This window comes from Crocuta crocuta, unplaced genomic scaffold (genome assembly GCF_008692635.1).
Source record: "Crocuta crocuta isolate KB4526 unplaced genomic scaffold, BGI_CrCroc_1.0 scaffold119, whole genome shotgun sequence".
Classification (NCBI taxonomy): domain Eukaryota; kingdom Metazoa; phylum Chordata; class Mammalia; order Carnivora; family Hyaenidae; genus Crocuta; species Crocuta crocuta.
Window position 1 is genome coordinate 6,870,564 of NW_027551562.1, and position 17,082 is coordinate 6,887,645.

Below are 17,082 nucleotides of genomic sequence, written 5' to 3' on the forward strand. Positions count from 1 at the left end.
CCATCTGAGCAGACTATGAGCTGCTCAACCCTTCCTGCACCTCCTAGCACAGGAGGCCCTCAAACATACTTGCTGAATGAATGAATGAATGAATGAATGAACTGATGAGTGAATGAATGAACGAACTGATGAAGGAGTGCCCTTGGCGGTGACCAGCTGTGCAAAGCAAGTATCTCACTCACAGCCTTCTCCAGGCCGTGAAGACCGGCCCTTCAGCACTGCCTCGCGCTGGCCGGTGCCTCACCTTCTCTCTATCAGGTTGTCATAAAGAGGCTGTGTTCTCGGGGGGCAGGGACCGTGCCTTCTATCCCTGCTCCCCTCTGGCATGGCAGGAAGCCACTCTGCACCCGCCTGGGGACTGTGGGTACCAGCAGGAGCCCTTCCTCTCCCCTCCTCCTCCCCAGGGCTCACAGTTCTCCAGAGCTTTCAACCTGCCGTGGAGGTATTAGTCCCCCCCGCCCCGGGGACTTTAGCTTCGCATCTGCTTCTTGGATGTATTTGGCTTGTGAGCAACCGATTCCCATTAATCTCGAGAGAATAGCGATGTTTATTTCTAACAACTTCTGAGGAACTCAACAAATCGTAAAAACAAAAAAACGTAAATTACACTGAGAATGAAAACATACTAGACCATTATCTTGGCAGGCATTTTGTTTATAATTTTTATAATAAATAATATAATGTCCCTGTTTTACATTATATATATATTTATGTATATATATATTAGATATCTATACTTCAATAGAAAGAGACATAAAAAAGCCTTTTCAAATGAGGCATGACACGCGACACTAGACACTCTTATTTACAATATAGAGATGTAATTTCTACACAATATAATAGATGCTCAGAGGCCAGAGAGGGCTTACAAAGACAGCAGAGCACCCCTATAAAAGAGGGGTGTGCCATGCAGCTGGACATTTATTGCCATTAGTTCTCACCATGTCCAGACAGCATATTGAAGTTAAAAGTGGCATCTGGCTATTGGAAAAGACGATGGTCATCAGATTTACTCAGCTCCATCGCCGTGGGCTACACGGTCTTCCAAATGACCAGAGAGTGACAAGCTTTGCTGATGGGTGTCAGAAACACAAAATGGAATGCTCTCATCGGAGGGGCTCCTCGTTTGGCCAAAAAGGAGAAGCTGTTACAAATGTACAGTCCCGCACTGAGCACAAACACTTGTCTAGACCAGGAAGCACAACATCATGGGCTCCATTCTTTCTGGGTTAGACATCGGATCAGCGCTGCTCGGGAGTACCCACAGTCTACGGACACTGGGAACTTGGAAAAATGCCCTCAGGACTTACTGATCCCACATCCTCCCTAAGCCTGGGACACAATGAAAGTGCGCAGAAGACCCGCAGAGAAACCCTACCCCGGTTGTGCAAAAGTCTGCCTTTGTGGCTCATTCAACTCCACCCCTCCACCTTCTCCTTTCACAAGGAACCCAGGAGCCTATCAACCGCAAAGCGGCCCACCCACACTGGTTTCTCGGTCTGCGTTTGTTTGGCAAGGTCACACCGTTAATGTGTGAGGGCTAAAATTCTCAGATGAGCCAAGATTTGCTTGGTTTTAGGACCATGGCACTGGTGACCTAAGGTCATGGTTCAGGTGCTGGACCAGGGATCTGGTCACAGATGATTCTCCACACTTTACAGGGGGATTGTGCAGAAACAGGAGCTTCTGCCTCCTGGTGATGGGTCTCCTGGGTTAGCGGCCCCTACTGACCTGGTCCATGCGCTCCTTGAGTATGATGAGGCGATTCTCCAGCCTTCCTTTAGGCCAAGAGTGTACTCAGTCTACGGGACCATATCAAACATCCTGGTAATTTTCAAAACTTCCCTTAAGTCATTCGCCAGTAACTATCTAAGCTGGGTCCGCGATCTGACTGTTGTTTTCCTCTCTGATCTCACTGTTGTCCCTGCTGTCTGTTGGTTGTTATCGATGCTGACCTCTCCTAGCCCTTTATTTTCCTAAGGCAAGAAGACATTTCTATTGGAAGATAACCAGCACCTTCTTGGAGCTCCCCTGAGGTTTGTAATCCAGCACTCCTCGTTTAGATGTTTCTCCTTCCATGGAGAGGAGAAGCCGCTGGCCATGTTAACGGTTTCATTTGTTTTCTTTTTGTTTTTGTTTTTTGTTTTTTTTGTTTTTGTTTTTGTTCTTTTTTTTGCAATTGCATCAAATGCTAACATAGCATTTCTTTGGAAGAGTATCAGCAGGAGCCTTACGCGCTTCTGCTTCACCCCTTAGATTTTCTCAAAGTCCACTTTCCTGACTACAGACAGAGATTTAAGCAATCGCAAAAGTAATCTGCGGGCCAGGGCTCTGCATAGACAGTCTGGAGAAGTAGGTGAAGCAATGAGTTCACCACGTCCCCTCTGGTTACTTCTCTTTGTAACAAACCTGCATTTACCAAGAGCATCGCCTCCATTCCCCCACCCCATACCTTACATCACACCACCCGCTGCTGCTCATGAAACAGAATCTGAGTTTATAAAGCATTCCTTTGCCCCTTGTTGAGAAAACATGAGGAGAAAATGATCGCGTGGGCATCACACTGTCGTGAATGAGTGGCACATGTGAATCTATTGAGGATTATATTTACACAAATATGTTCCACTTCTGCACAGAGGTTAACCTGAGTTCTGAAATGCTTGTATGCACTTAATTGAATCAGAATGATAAAGCTATGAGCTAGGAACACAATGGACAAACCTAGTAAAACTAGAGCGATCTCTCTGTGAGCCAGTGGTGGGCAAAAAGGTGGGCTCACCAATCCCAGGCATTCTGTTGCTTTATTTTGTCACATTTTTCTTTCCATGTCTCGAAGGAGACTCCATGTGGCTAAACAGGTTCGGGCAAAGTCTTGTCTTTTGCGCAACTGGACTGGTTCGGCTTTCCCAAATCTCGGAAATGGAAGCACCTCAAATGGCCGGCCCCACCCCACCCTCCTTGCCTCAGTGCCTTCCTCTCCGAGCTCCGCCTGGAGTGGCGAACGGCTCCACAAGGATGTCTCGGCTCTCGCGGATCGCCAAGCTTCTGGCGAGGCCCCGGCCGCTACTTGAAGTAGTTGAGCCCCGCCACGAGGAAGAACTTCTCCAGGAAGAGCTCGGAGTCCAGCACGGCGATGTGGGCGGCGCGGCCAATCAGGGTGTTGGCAGTGTTGGGCAAGGCGTGGAACACGTTGTGCCGGATCAAAGTGCAGTCCTTGGCCTCGACCAGAGGGCGCAGCAGGTTGTTGATCATCTCCGCGTACACGGGCCCTGGGAGGAGGGGAGAGGGAGCTGAAGGCGGGGCAGGACCGGCCAGTGGGATCTGGAGAAAAACCCTGGGCGTGCTGGGTCCCCCGTCCCCGCGGGGAGAACATCCCAGGTGCCCTCGAAGGCGTTGTCCATGTCATGCATTTACTTGCGCTTTTTACATCAGAAAGTCAGGGGGACGCCTGGGTGGCTCAGTGGGTTAAGCATCTGACTGCAGCTCAGGTCATGATCTCACGGTTTGTGAGTTCGAGCTCCACTTCTCTCTCTCTCTCTGCCCCTCACTCACTTGTGCCCTTTCTCTTTCAAAAAAAAAAAAAAAAGGCCATATAAAAAATAATCAGAAATTTGGTTAAAAAATTTAAACGTGGCTTACCCGTGTGTCTGTCTTTGAGGGCAGTTTTGCACATTTCGATCCGGGCTGAATGGAACGGCACATAGCGATCTTGGGGAGAAGCCACCAGCACGACGTTTTTAAAATACTGCAGACCTGCAAGAGGCCGGGGAGAATCCTTCTCACCAGGCGGCTCCCGCTTCACACACGCTGCGCAAACCTGCCCCCGGGGGCGGGGAGCGGGAAGGGCTGCTGTGGCACTGGTGTCCCATCAGCCATGGACAGACGGAGCGAGCTGCTCTCGAGGGGGGAAGGGGAGCTGCAGGCGGGTGACAGGGAGTCTCTCTGGGCGGCCGGCTCTGAGTCCGTGAGGACGAAAGGCAGGGTCCGCTCCTGCTTCTCAGCGGGGCAGCTCCTACCTGCAGGCTCGCCCGGGCACCCGCAGGAGGAAGATGGCCTCTGAACGCACCTCCCTGCCTGCAGCCGGGCTCTGGCCTGGGACAGAGGGGCCGGACCACACAGCGAGTCCCTTCGTCCTCAGAGCCCAGCACGGGCCTGCAGACACTGCGCTGCGCGCCCCAGGCCCTCAGCCCGCGCCCCTCCAGCAAGGTGGGGCCTCTCATCCCAAGGATGGACGCAGGGCGGGACTGTGAGGACCAGCCGCTTGCCCCACTCGGGACAGCTCTGCAGGGTCAGCCCAGCTCCCTGTGCGGCCCACGCTGTCGTCCAGCTTCCCCTCTCCCTCCCTGCCCCCTTGGGGGGAGGGGATCCTGAAAGCTCAACGTGGCACGGACACGCAGCGCATAGGGCTCGCCCAGGGTCCCACGCCAGGCGGCGGCCACGCCGGGCTCACTCCAACAGGTGCAGAGATGCCCCCGGGGGCGGGCCCACAGGACCACGGAGGGGGGACACGGAGAGGCTGCGCCAGGCCGGCTTGCCCAGCAGGACAGAGCAGGCCACCCGGTCACCTCTCCGCCTCCTCACTGGACACACAGACCACTGCTGTCCCCTGCTCGTTCCCACAACGCAGGCAGGGCTTCCAACGGCTCTGTGAACCTGCTGGTGCACTGTGGGTGGACGTGCGACTTCAGCCCTGCCTGGGAAAGACTCCCGTCTCCCCCTGCACTGCCCACCTGAACGGGGAGCGCTTACCTGCCCTTTCTGTGGGGAGGGGGCGTCCCTACCTGGGAAGGAGCAGTGAGTGGGCATGCAGACCCAGGGCCTGTGATCAGGGCTCGGAAAGGTCGGCAGAAGGAGCAGCCGGGGCTGCTGTGTGTGCAGAGGACCCCTACGCACACCTCGGCTGCGTCTCTGACGCCCTTTCTTGGGAGCAGCTGAGTTTGTGAGTCGTGGTCGGGCTCCCTGGGATCTGAAGAGGCTGTGTGTGCTGGACCTGACCAGGCCCTTCCCCGAGCACACTGACGCAGCGGAGAAGCCATGTGGGGCCTCACGGCGGACCTCCAGCTCACACTCGTGACCACACTTGCTGTGGAGGAGGAAGGCCCTCACCTGTTTTCTGGCTGAGTTGGTAGAGGAAACATTTGCGCAGATCAGCATTATCCCTGAAGGTCAGCTGCAGAAGGGACCCGGATTTCTTTAATTTCTGCATGAGCCACAAGCCTAGAAAGACAAAAACGCAGCAAAAGAAAAATGAGAAATAGAAGGTAAAGACAGCAAAACAATAATAATTGGGGAGGGATTAACGTGAAACTGGCTTTTAGTGAATTTTAAAATAAGAGGGAAGTAGGCATTTTGGTAAATCCTTGGGAAGTTAGAGGAAAATTTTTCTCAGGTACCTGTGGCGGGGTGATACAATTATCCTGCAAAATGATGCGGTGATCGGCTTGGGGAGTCCTGACACTTCCATGTCCTTTGACCCATTCGACCTCCTCCCACAAGTGTACCCGAAGGAAATAATCCCGAACACAAAGCCGTATGAAGGAATGGTCCTTACAGATCCAGGTAGCACACATAAAAACTGAAAGCGGGCTTCCATTTCAGAGTCTATCCCTGACCTCGGTTACGCTGGCACTAACGCTGATGGGCATTATTACGTCACCACGGCAAAAGCAAGTTGGATAAAAATGCAAGGGAACGAATACAATGTAGTTCTTTTCGTCATGTTGCAATACTGTAATTGTGAAAAAAGTGAAATGTGGTTTAAATCACTTGTTTCTATCCAAAGATGGCTTCCTTGGTTTGTGAGGACAGAGAGAACAGCAAAGGAGTGGCCTTCTGTTTGTCACAATCATTTCCAGTAACGCCCTTCAAGTAACGTAAAGGCAGACAAACCAGTCTGCCCCGTCGGTGAGGAAGGTCAGCAGCACAGTCTGCCCTGAGAGTCAGGCAGGTCAGGGGAGCAGAGGCGGGGGCTGGGAGCCGGGCAGGGAGCAGAGCACCTAGAGGTCGCCCAGGTGCCACCTAATGGATTTGGGCAATTGGGGACCACTGAAGTCCTTGGTAGGGGTACGATTTAATAATTTGTTGTTATTATACGGGACCTGAGGCCCTCCCTGGGCTCCACAGTCACCAGCCCCTGGGGAGTATCCATGCGACATGCTGGTTAGTCCAACCCCATCACGTCACCCGGGGCCTTTCATCATCAGAGTTTTGCTGAGAGTGTCACTGTCATCTCCTGCCCCCCTGGGTCATCTGGTATTTCTGTCCTTTGCTGATTATGCCATGCTTCCGTGCTATTACACAGACTATTTCTTCTGCACCAAAAAACGTATCCCACCGTTCACTGCCTTGGAAATTCTACTCATTGTTCAAGATTCATCGAGCCTTGCTTCTTTACCCTCTGTGGTGTCCCCAACCCGACAGTACAGAGGAAACGGTGGGAGCCTTAAAGCTGCGGGCTGTGCCATTCTGTTCCAGTGAGAAGTATGGAACCCGGCCACGGCTGACACCTGTATACGTTAGTCAGATTCTTCTTTCCTTCTCCTGCTTAATCCTCAACAGTTCTGATACACACACACCAGTGCACACACACACAGATATGATACATGTGTTTACAAACATGTGTATGTACACACAGACATATATAGTTATATCATAAATGTATCCACGTCACAAATGCATCCATACATAAATGTATCCATAGACACACAGACATACGTACACAGCTAGACCCATTTTATAAAGTAAGGACGGGGCGCCTGGGTAGCTCAGTCGGTTAAGCATCCGACTTCGGCTCAGGTCATGATCCTGCTGCTCATGAGTTCGAGCCCAGCATTGGGCTCTGCAGTGACAGCTCAGAGCCTGGAGCCTGCTTCAGATTCTGTGTCTCCCTCACTCTCTGCCCCTCCCTTGCTCATGCTTCCTCTCTCTCTCTCTCTCTCTTTCAAAAGTAGATAAACATTTTTCTGAAGAGGAAGGAAACTGAATAGCATAGAGATTAAAATGTCTTGGCCAGAGCCGTCCCTCAGTGTCTGGCTCAGAGCTCGGCGGCAAGCTCGCCGTGGAAGTAGATGATTCAAAGCCCGTTGCTAAGTCTGAAAGAAGGCACCACCCGTGAGGCAGGAAGCGGGGCCTCGCTGGGCACTGAATCTGCCTGCACTTCGGTCTTGGACTTGCAGCCTCCAGGTTGAGGCATACACTTCCATTTACAAGTCACCCGGTCTGTGAGGATGTGTTACCACAGCCGGGACAGGCCGAGACCCCCTGCCCCTCCTCCACACTCTGTGCCTCAGTCTCTTCCAGCCACGACCCGAGGGCACCACCCTTCTGTTCACAGATGAGGTCTTGGGGGACATCTAGTCTGACCTCACTCGACTCACAAATGAGAGCCCCTCTCTCTGAGGCCAAAGTCCTTGCTCGGCATCCCATGCGTGAAGAGGCTCTGGAGCCGCCAGACTCCACCAAAGAGAACATCTGCTTCTGTTTTCATCTTCCCTCTGCTCCGAATGGATGGTGAGGGGTGACGGGGCTTGGGGAAGTCTTACCTGTACTAACCAGCGTGCTGTTGTTGTACAGGGTCCCCAGGTGAGGCCCAGACAGCGACAGGAACGTGTGCAGTTTGTTGAGGTAATACCGGAACCGGGGCCGCGTCAGGACCGACCGGATGATGATGTTGCCGAGGGAATGGCCGATGAAGCTGTTAGGACAGAAACGGCGTGTGAGCGTGGCTGCGAGAGGCCAGGGGCTCAGCGGGCAGCCCCACGGGGCCTGGGGTCCTCCTCCCTCCTCACCCCAATTCGGGGGAACGGGCAAAGAGAATGGGGGCTGCTAACCCATCCTCACTGGGTTTCCAGACTCTGGCCACAGTGAGCCTGAAGTGGAGACCTTGGGAGCGAGGCCTCCATTGCGTAGTGTGGTCAGAAGCGCGGGTGTGTGGCCGGCTCCGTGATATTACAGCAGCCCTGTCTGCTCTCTGTGTCTCCTTCCCGGCCCCCCGGGGTGCTTTCTGAAATACACATCTGGGCCCTAAGCCAGTCTGCTCATTCAGAGGACGAAACCCCACTTCCCTGGCCTGGCTTATGAGGCCATTCACGACCTGACTTCTGATGGGCTCTGCAAGTTACTCCTTGCTCACTGTCATTACACATTTATTGAATTGCCCGCTGTCGGCCTATGCCGTCTGAGACCCTCCTACACGCCCGGCTCCAGTCACACGGCCACTCGCACATCTGTGGACCCAACACATGGCTATCGTCAAATTGAATACCTGTGGATCGAAACGCTAGCACACGAGCGGCATATAGCGCCCTACCTCTGCTCATGGGGACCCTAAAACAGGCCATGTCAGGAAATGAATGGTTGTCTATGAAACTGCTTCCCCTAGCCTGTGGCCAGTGATTTGCACCTCCTCGCTACAGGCCTGTGACTCCTATTGGGAAATGAAGAAGTGATATTTTATCTCTGGGGCCTCCGTGGGCTACTGCACGTGGAAGGAGGCACCACTATGTCCACATATTGCAAGCGCACAAAGACACAAGCCAACTTCTATCACCTTCATCGTGAAACATTTCAGGCAGGCCAGCTGCAGCAGCGGAAGGACAGAATGGGCGCGGACTGAAACCTCCCCACCAGGGAGGTGATGTATTCCGCTCTGCGCCACATGATGCCGGCACTGGTCCCCATCCCGCAGGTGGGGAAATGGAGGCTCAGAGATTTAGGAAGCTTGCAAGAGGCTGCATGGCCGAGTCGGTACTCAGATGTGTGAGTGCTCAAAGAACAGCGGTTCAAACCTATAGGGATTTTTGTTGGAGCCCAGTTCCCTTCCTACGGAGCTACCGAATGGTTCTTCTCCCCCACTGGCTTCTGCTCTGGAAGTCATCTAGCCCAGGAAGTCACAAGTCGGCCTATCAAGGTGGCAGACAGAACACAGCACACCGAGCTTGCATACAGCCAACATCCAGAAACGTCACCCCTCTTCCCCCAGCATTAACTACCTGTGATTTCCTTTTACCTAATTCGGGATATGGAGAGGTTGTACAGCTGGATGTGCTGAATGATTTCATCCAATAATCGGTCAGTCATGGTATCAAAATCTGCAAATGTGTCCATCTGGAAGAGGAGAGAGGGAACGGCTGTTGGGTGGAGTCTGTGCACAAGGTCGCCATCCTGGGAATGTGCCTGAACCTGATGCTGGGGTTACAGAGTGGGGTTCGGCACCAGGGAAAGGGGCCCGCAGACTGGGGCTCTAAGGAAGAGACTCGGGAAGCTGTGTTCACAGCCCCTACTGCCACATCATGTGCCAGGCTCTGCCCGTGCCCACTAACCACCTGCCCCACTGCACCGTGAGGAAACAGGCTCCCAGGGTGGTCCCGTGCCCCCAGGACACACACCCAAGCCTGCCTGGCCCCGACACCCTGCTCCTTCCCCAGATCAGCCTCGACACCGCACTCCCAGGCCACGTCCAGGGAAGGGTCCCAAGCCCTCGTGACTCCTAATGGATGGTCAGAGGATACAGGCATCAAAGGAAGAGACACCTCATGTGTCTTTGAAAATCTTCAAGGGCAGACATGGGGAAGACAGGCTAGGTTGGTTTATGTAACTTCAAAGATGAACTTTCGGAAACACATGGGAACTACAGGGAGGGAGATCTGGGGTCAACATAAAAGACAGTTTCTCGCTAACGGAGCTGTTCCCCGGTGTCATGGGCTCCCAGCAACTGCGCTGCGCACCAAGCTACAAAGGTGAACAACAGATCTGATGAGTATTCACCAGGGTGGGGAAGAAGAGGGAGTGGCTCACGGTCACCTGCCATTCAACGGTCCCTGAGGCTCTGGAGGGATGAAGCACTCAGTCAGTGTCTTAGTGTCAGAGAGGGAGAGAACCATGTGTGCAGGCCGGCTCTCCTGTGTGCAGGCCCTGAGCCCGGGGCTGCTCTTCCCCAGCGCAAACCTGTCTCCTCCCAAGTCCTGCGGGCGGATCACACAGCCCACTCCTTCGCAGCAGAGTAAGGACTCGGTAAGCTACTCGCATCACAGTTATGACAGATGCTCCTATGACCCTCCAGCCTTCCAGACCCCGTTTCCTCAGCTGCGTACTGTTAATTTAACAGGGGTTATTGAATAAATGGCAGCAACTATGAGGGCTGAGTTGACTTTGAGGAGAAAAGTTCTGGAGGACACAGGAGGTTTAGAAAATGGTACCAGGAACTCTCCAAATAGGGCGCTTTCCTTCGTTTATTTTTTAAGCTTTCTGTTATTTATTTATTTAAATGTTTTATTTATTTCTGAGAGAGAGAGAGAGAGAGACAGTGCGAGTAGGGGAGGGTCAGAGAGAGAGGGAGACACAGAATCTGAAACAGGCTCCAGGCTCTGAGCTGTCAGCACAGAGCCCGATGTGGGGCTCAAACCTACGAACCGTGAGATCATGACCTGAGCCGAAGTTGGACGCTCAACCGACTGAGCCACCCAGGGGCGCCTTTTAATCTTTTAAAAAAACTTTATTTATTTATTTTGAGAGAGAGCAAGCAAGCGAGCAGGAGAGGGGCAGAGAGGGAGAGAGAGAATCCCAAGCAGGCTCCACACTGTCAGTGCAGAGCCTGATGTGGGGGCTCGAACTCACGAACCGTGAGATCATGGCCTGAGACGAAATCAAGAGTTGGAGGCTTAACCAATTGAGCCACCCAGGTGCCCCTAACCAGGGTACTTCTGAAGGGGTGTACTGGAAATCCACGTGCTTAGGAGATTTACAACTCTTAAGAAATGACATGTCACAGAACATAATCATTCCTGAGTGAGCACCCCCGACACACACACCAGTTCATTACTTCTGTGTAGATCCAGTCCAAAAGCCCTGTGGTATGCCGGTCAAATCCCTCTGCCTTGGGGGCTGCATCGCAGGGGCTTAATTATGCCTGTGACAGCCCCCTTCACCCAGTAGAGACCCGGGGACACCCCCATCACTTCTGTCCTCAGCTGTCACCCACCTGACTGACATCTTTCCACCTCTTACTATTTCCTTCCTCCAAAAGGAAACAATGAGTCTTTGCTTTCCAGGCCATCCGAGCGCCTGGCCAGGGTTCTCTGCCGGGGCCCCTTCTATCTGAGCATCCTCAAACGATCGGGTGACATAGGGGGTTCACGGAAGACATGACTCAGGGATTCTCTTAGTTCTGACTTTTCTTTTGGGTCCTACCTGATTCTTTTCAGACATTAGGAAGTCCAGCTTTCCTCCAGGAAGTCCCAGCTCTATGAACGTCTTCACCAGGCGGAGGTCTGCACTGTTGCCTAAAAACGACAGACACCCCCACCCCAGACCCATAGTTACTCATATCAAAACTGACACACAAGAAGTTTAGCTCCTCCCTCTTTTCCGATCCCCCCCATGTCCCATATTTTTTTTTCGTTAAGCAGATAATAAAAACTAAAACAAGTCCACCCCAGAGGTTCTGTGCTTCCCCTTCCCCCCCGCCTCTGCCAACACAAGGTCACGGGCTCTTAGCAGTCCTACCTCAGGAGACCCACTCCCTGATCCACAACCATGTGGCTCATGAACATTCCACACACAGCGTGGTCACAGGCACACCACTGCCTTCTTTTCTACAGTCCATTCTGTTCACTGCAAGGGGTGCCACTTGCTGGCTGATGTGACAGGAGATGACATCTACATGTCCCTTCTGCAAGTTCCTGCTTCATACAAAGTCTAGTTTTGTCACTTACAGCCAGCAAGTCCCCCGGACGGGCCAGTCAGGACCTAGTTCTATCTGCAATAGGGTAAGAATCGTCCTTGGGAACAGGGGTCGTGCAAGTGCCGGCTTTCAGGGCCTCCATCTGGTCCATAGTGACCGCGGGGACAGAGGGATGACAGCTTAGAAATCTGAGGCACAGCCTTGTAGCACCTGACATAAAAATCACATGGAGAACATTCTGATAGAACAGAATAAGCTTCATATCCGAGTATTCTGGGGTGCAGATTTCATGCAGGCAACGGGGTTCAATTGCATCTTAGTGGACTTTTGACCTATTCCTCCAGTGGACCCCTGTAGAGTCGAACGTCAGAAGCGAGTCAGTGGACAGATAGGTGGCCTACTTTACCATTTAACCAGAGTTTCGACGTAGTTTATAAACCATCAGTGATATAGTGGAGCTGATCGGCCACCCTGGTGCCCCTCTTCCCGTTCATTTCTGATAATAAAATTAGGCTCTTTGGTCCTGTTGTCCTTCTTAGTTAAAGCTACCTACTGACATTCCAGGCCTTAACGAAGAAAAGTAGCAGCTGTATATAGTTAGCAGGAAGAGTCTAAATAAGGGATGATAATGTCCCCTCTCCTTCAGCCGCTGGGAGACAGAGACCTCCCTGCAACTCAGAACTTTCTCAGAAAATATGATTGGACAAGGTGTTTCACTGAGGGCATTTACCAGCCTACAGCTCCCGGGCATTGGGGGAACATCCTGAAGAGTTATGTGAATACTCATGGCTCTTATCAACTTCTTCCATTCCTTGTTGATATAAACATATCCTGGGAAGTGAAATTTGAACAAATGGGTCCTGTACAACTCTGTAGAGTCTGGACATATGTACCTGGAGCTGAAGAAGAAACTGCAAAAGAAACCTGTATGGGGGGCCTCTGGGTGCCTCAGTTGGTTGAGTGTCCAGTTCTGGATTTCGGCTCCGGTCATGATATCAGGGCCGTGGAATCGAGCCCCGTGTACGGCCCTGCTCTGAGTGTGGAGACTGCTTGAGATTCTTTCCCTCTCTCTCTCCCCCCCTTCTGCTCCTCCCTTGCCCACTCTCTCCCTCTCTCTCCCCCTTAAAAGAAAAACAAAATTAAAACAACAACAACAAAAAAACCACCTGTGTGTGATATTACTTGTCCTTCTGATGACTTTCTGCCCAGGTGACGAGGCCGGACTTGACGGCACAGATTTCTGACATAGTTCAGTGATGAAGTTCTCTGCTCCTTCTCTGACATGTGTGGTGGGGGAAAAAATGAAAGCCCATGGCTTGACAAGCTTCCTCATTTTAAGGAAGAGATTGAGGGTCTTTCTCATTTTCATTGACTATGAGATAAGAGGGCCATGCAGGCATGCACGACAGGATGCTAAGCTGTCCGCAGCTCCGTGTCACATCATGCTGAGGAGTGAGACGGCCATTCTGTGTCTGCAGCCCTTCTGATTGGAAGTCTCACCTAAACACAGGTCCATCTTCAGTAGCTTCTTACTTTTTAAGAGACAAACGTGAGCCTCAAGCATAGTCTTCTGACAGTGGGGCCAGTCAAACTGCAGTATGATGAGTTTCGTTTCACTGTTTTAGTTTTAGCGTGACTCTTCCTGTGTGGCAAGTGATTCTAGTATTTCATTTGTGGTCACATCTGAAGTTTCTTTTTTTAAAAATAAATGTATTAAAAAATACACCGACTTCAGTACAGATTTTGGAATCATAGTACAAGGTACCCCGGTGGAGTAAAACTGGGGTCAGGTATGTGAAGGGCTGGGATTTGGGAAGTGCTGACGTCAGCACTGAGTGGGGACACAGCACTGGGTGACCAGACACAGTGGTCTGGGGTGGCTTACATCCCTGCGAAGGGCAGGGAGTTGATGCAATTGCAGGAGCTGAGAGTGGGGAGGGGAGGAATATAAAGAGCTTTGCATGCTAGGAGCTTTCTAAGACAGGAGTTTTAGTTTCTGAGAGCTACAAAGGAGAGTTTTCAGTAATGGACTGGCCTACATTTCTATTTATTTCTATTTATTTATTTGGGGGGGGGTGGGGGATCCTCAGCAGGATCCATGCTGTCAATGCAGAGCCAGATGTGGGGCTCGATCCCACAGACCATGAGATCCTGACCTGAGCCTAAATCAAGAGTTGGATGCTTAACCAACTGTGCCCCTTGACCAGGTCTTTTTAAAAGATAAACAGCGACAGGAACGAACGTTTGGAGAGGGGAGGAGAGGAACTTGTTGGCACAATGCAGAAGACCATGGGCTCCGGAGCCTGACATATCCATGGGGCTTTAGCTTTGGCTCAACCACATTAACTGTGGGAACTTATACACGTTACTTACCTGCCCTCTGACTCAGTTTCCCCAGTTATCATGGGACAATAACAACACCTACTCTGCAGGGCTGTTGTGATGATCAGCGACATTAGTAAGTGTTAAGCATCTAGAAGGGAGCCCGGCCCCTGGTGAGTGAGGAACCAATGCTGCTGCGCCTCCTCCCTTTCTCCTCCCCCTCCTCTCCCTCCTCCCTCCTCCTTTTCCTCCACTTCCTCCTTCTCTTCTTCCCCATCTTCCCCTCCTCCTCCACTTCCTCCTGCTCCCCTTCTTCTTCCTCCTTCCCCTCCTCTTCCTTCCCCTCCTCCTCTATAATGTATTGTTTACCACTGGATTATTCAACACTTCGCCAAACAGACCCGTTAGACTGAGTGTCCTGGTATCCAAGGCATAGAGGCAGACAACTAAATGCATTAGCCCCCAGGTTGAGAATTAAGCGTATAAAGAAGAGCATGTCCGGGTAGGATAGCACACGACCACTCCCTAATACGTCATCGGCAGAAGACTGTGACCACGGGTTTTGCCACTCGTCACCTATGCAGCCCCAGGGAAGTCCCTTCCCTTGTCTGACACTAGTTATGCACTGGAGTCCATACAAAGTGGATGTCAAGATTCTCCCAGAAATCATATTCCACATTCCAGTCTTCAGATCAGTTATGATGCAGACTCGAGCTTGAGGAGAACTCAGACACCCTGTACTTCTAGCTGATCTGATCACTTTCTTCAGCGAGCTAGGGAGGAGCTGAAATTCACAAGGGGAGGCAGGAGCAAGTTCTTGCCTTTGGCCCAGGCTGAGCTGGTAAGTTCTGTATCTTACAGAGCCTTTGGACTGACCTCAGAGACCCTAAAGAGACTTGACACTGGGGACTAGGTCATTTAGGGGGCAGGGTGGAGAGAAGGAGCCTTCCCCCTCCCTTTTCTCTTCCCTTGGACCGTATTTGCTAATCTTACGAAATTAATAACTTTTTAAGATCAGGAACGATGTTGCATCTCTGCAATCCCAGAACTTGGTACGATGTCAGGTATACAAAAATTGCACTCTAAGTGAGAAATGAATAAAAATAGGCAACAAAATAGTTGGGCCACTAACCTGAGCCCTTCAAAATGAATCCACTGTATTTCTCCCCTTATTCTAATGACCCATAGGTTCTATTAATCCACACATTATAACTATTCATGCATCCCATTAATATTTTCATCCCAACAATCCATCCATCCATCCATGCATCCATTCCTTCTTTTATTTTTGTTCATTAGTTCCATTAATTATTTCTTCCATTTCTTCCTTCATTCATTCCATTATTTATTGCACTATTGCATGGTTGCATTATTGCACTATTTATGTATTTCGTTTACTCAACAGATTTTTGTGTCAGAGAGATCTCCTCTTTGGGAACAAGGCCATGCCATGTCCCTAGACCCAGCATGTCACCATTCCATGGCTGCTAATAACACTGATGAACAAGCACCTGACTCAAATTAATTCATAAATATTACAAATGGTTTCTAGTACAGAACTCTGCGGAGGAAACCTCTTGGGGACTCACCGTCTAGGCCATGGACACAGACTACCAGGTGAATCCCATCTTCCAAATTTTCTTCCTCTTCCTCTGGTGGGAAATATGGTATATCAGAAGCTAGTACAGATAAGTCACTGTACAGAAATCCAGCAATCTTCAGTTCTTTTTTAAATTTTTCTTTGGCCTGATAAAAACTGGAGAATACACTAATTAATCAGAAGCCATGCTGTGTATGCCGTGTTGAGCAGGAGATGAGTTGAGCTGGGACGTGGGAATGATGCACATGTACAAGGAAGTGTCTGCAAGCAGCAAAGGCTGGATGTGAGGCCCCGGGAGGTGCTGGTGAGGGAAGCGTTTTCTCAACAAGGAGGGAGGAAACCTTCCCGGGAAAAGTGTTACTAGTTTGGTTTCTACAGATTTCTATGTGCTTCCTTCATGGAACAGGACCTAGAAGATTCCCTTCAGCTCCAAGGATCCATGAAATCCTTAAAAAGATCTCCCCAAAGAGCAAGCTTCTTAACGTGGCCCCCAAGGCTCCAAGGGCTTGGACTCCACCTGCTTCCCAGCAGCGTCTCCCAGCCTCCAAAGGGAATGCACTGCTCATGCTTCCCTGTGTGAAGTAAGTTGGCTTACTCCTTTGCCTTTGTGCACTGAGGCCTGTCTGAAGTGCCCTTCCCACCGGGTTATTGCATTCTTTGCCCAGCTCTCAGACAAGGTGGTGGTAAAGAGCATGGGCTCGGGAGTCTGACTGCTAAGGTCAGGATCTCAGCTTTGACATTTACTAGCTGTGGACCAACCACTTGACCTCTCTGCATTTCATTTCCTCATTTGTAAAAGGAGAAGACATGATTATCTAATTCATAAAGTTATTCTGTGTGTTAAATGATATACGCAAAATGCTTAGGACAGTACTCAAAACTGATTAAATAGGAAAACAATTGATCTATTACCAGACTTAACACAATCATCACCATCACATCATCACCACCACCATCATCATCACTACGGGTCTCATATTTGCCCTGTAGTCATGTCTAAAGTTTCCCCTGGCCACTGTCTCTATGCACACTCACTACTCCCAGCCAGAAAGGGTCCTTATCCTGGCTCAGTTCCCTCATCTTTCTGTCTCCCTGTTAGGCTGGAAGTAAGGTACTAGCCAGGACAACACAAATAGGCATTGGGTAACACTTGTTCTCTATTTGTTAAACTGGCGACGTGAGCATAATAGGTACTTAATGTCCTTTTTAAATCAAGGGATCCAAAGTTTACCTGCCTGTGCAATCTCTTTCATAGAGATCATTAATATGTAACTCTCCAGCATTTTGCAGAAGAGAAATAAAAGGATTCCATAATATACTTAATCAAATATATAGTTTGTAGATGAGGGAGCACTACGAATATAAACCCAACGTGAGGATACGGGGATGGATTTGGGCATCGCACAAGGGACGATGAATGTAGGAATTGCGCAAAGGGGCTTAGAAGCCAAATCTGATGAAATTTCCCCAAACGCTCTTA

At 50.7% G+C, this 17,082-nt stretch overlaps 1 protein-coding gene across 2 annotated transcripts in view; it reads right to left on the minus strand.

Moving 5' to 3' along the window:
• Window positions 1-2,590: 2,590 nt before the first annotated feature.
• The window catches only part of FAM135B (family with sequence similarity 135 member B), a 274,520-nt gene continuing 260,028 nt past the window's right edge, over window positions 2,591-17,082 (minus strand). The window contains exons 14-20 of one of the 2 annotated variants that reach the window (XM_077749966.1): window positions 15,592-15,758; window positions 11,188-11,279; window positions 9,008-9,105; window positions 7,542-7,693; window positions 5,107-5,217; window positions 3,640-3,753; window positions 2,591-3,269 (exon numbers count right to left, since the gene is read on the minus strand). In XM_077749966.1, the coding sequence (XP_077606092.1) occupies window positions 3,064-3,269; window positions 3,640-3,753; window positions 5,107-5,217; window positions 7,542-7,693; window positions 9,008-9,105; window positions 11,188-11,279; window positions 15,592-15,758 (940 nt within the window). In that variant the 3' untranslated portion in view covers window positions 2,591-3,063. Of the gene's footprint in view, window positions 3,270-3,639; window positions 3,754-5,106; window positions 5,218-7,541; window positions 7,694-9,007; window positions 9,106-11,187; window positions 11,280-15,591; window positions 15,759-17,082 lie in introns of those variants that run through there. The other variant, XM_077749967.1, reaches the window with a different exon arrangement.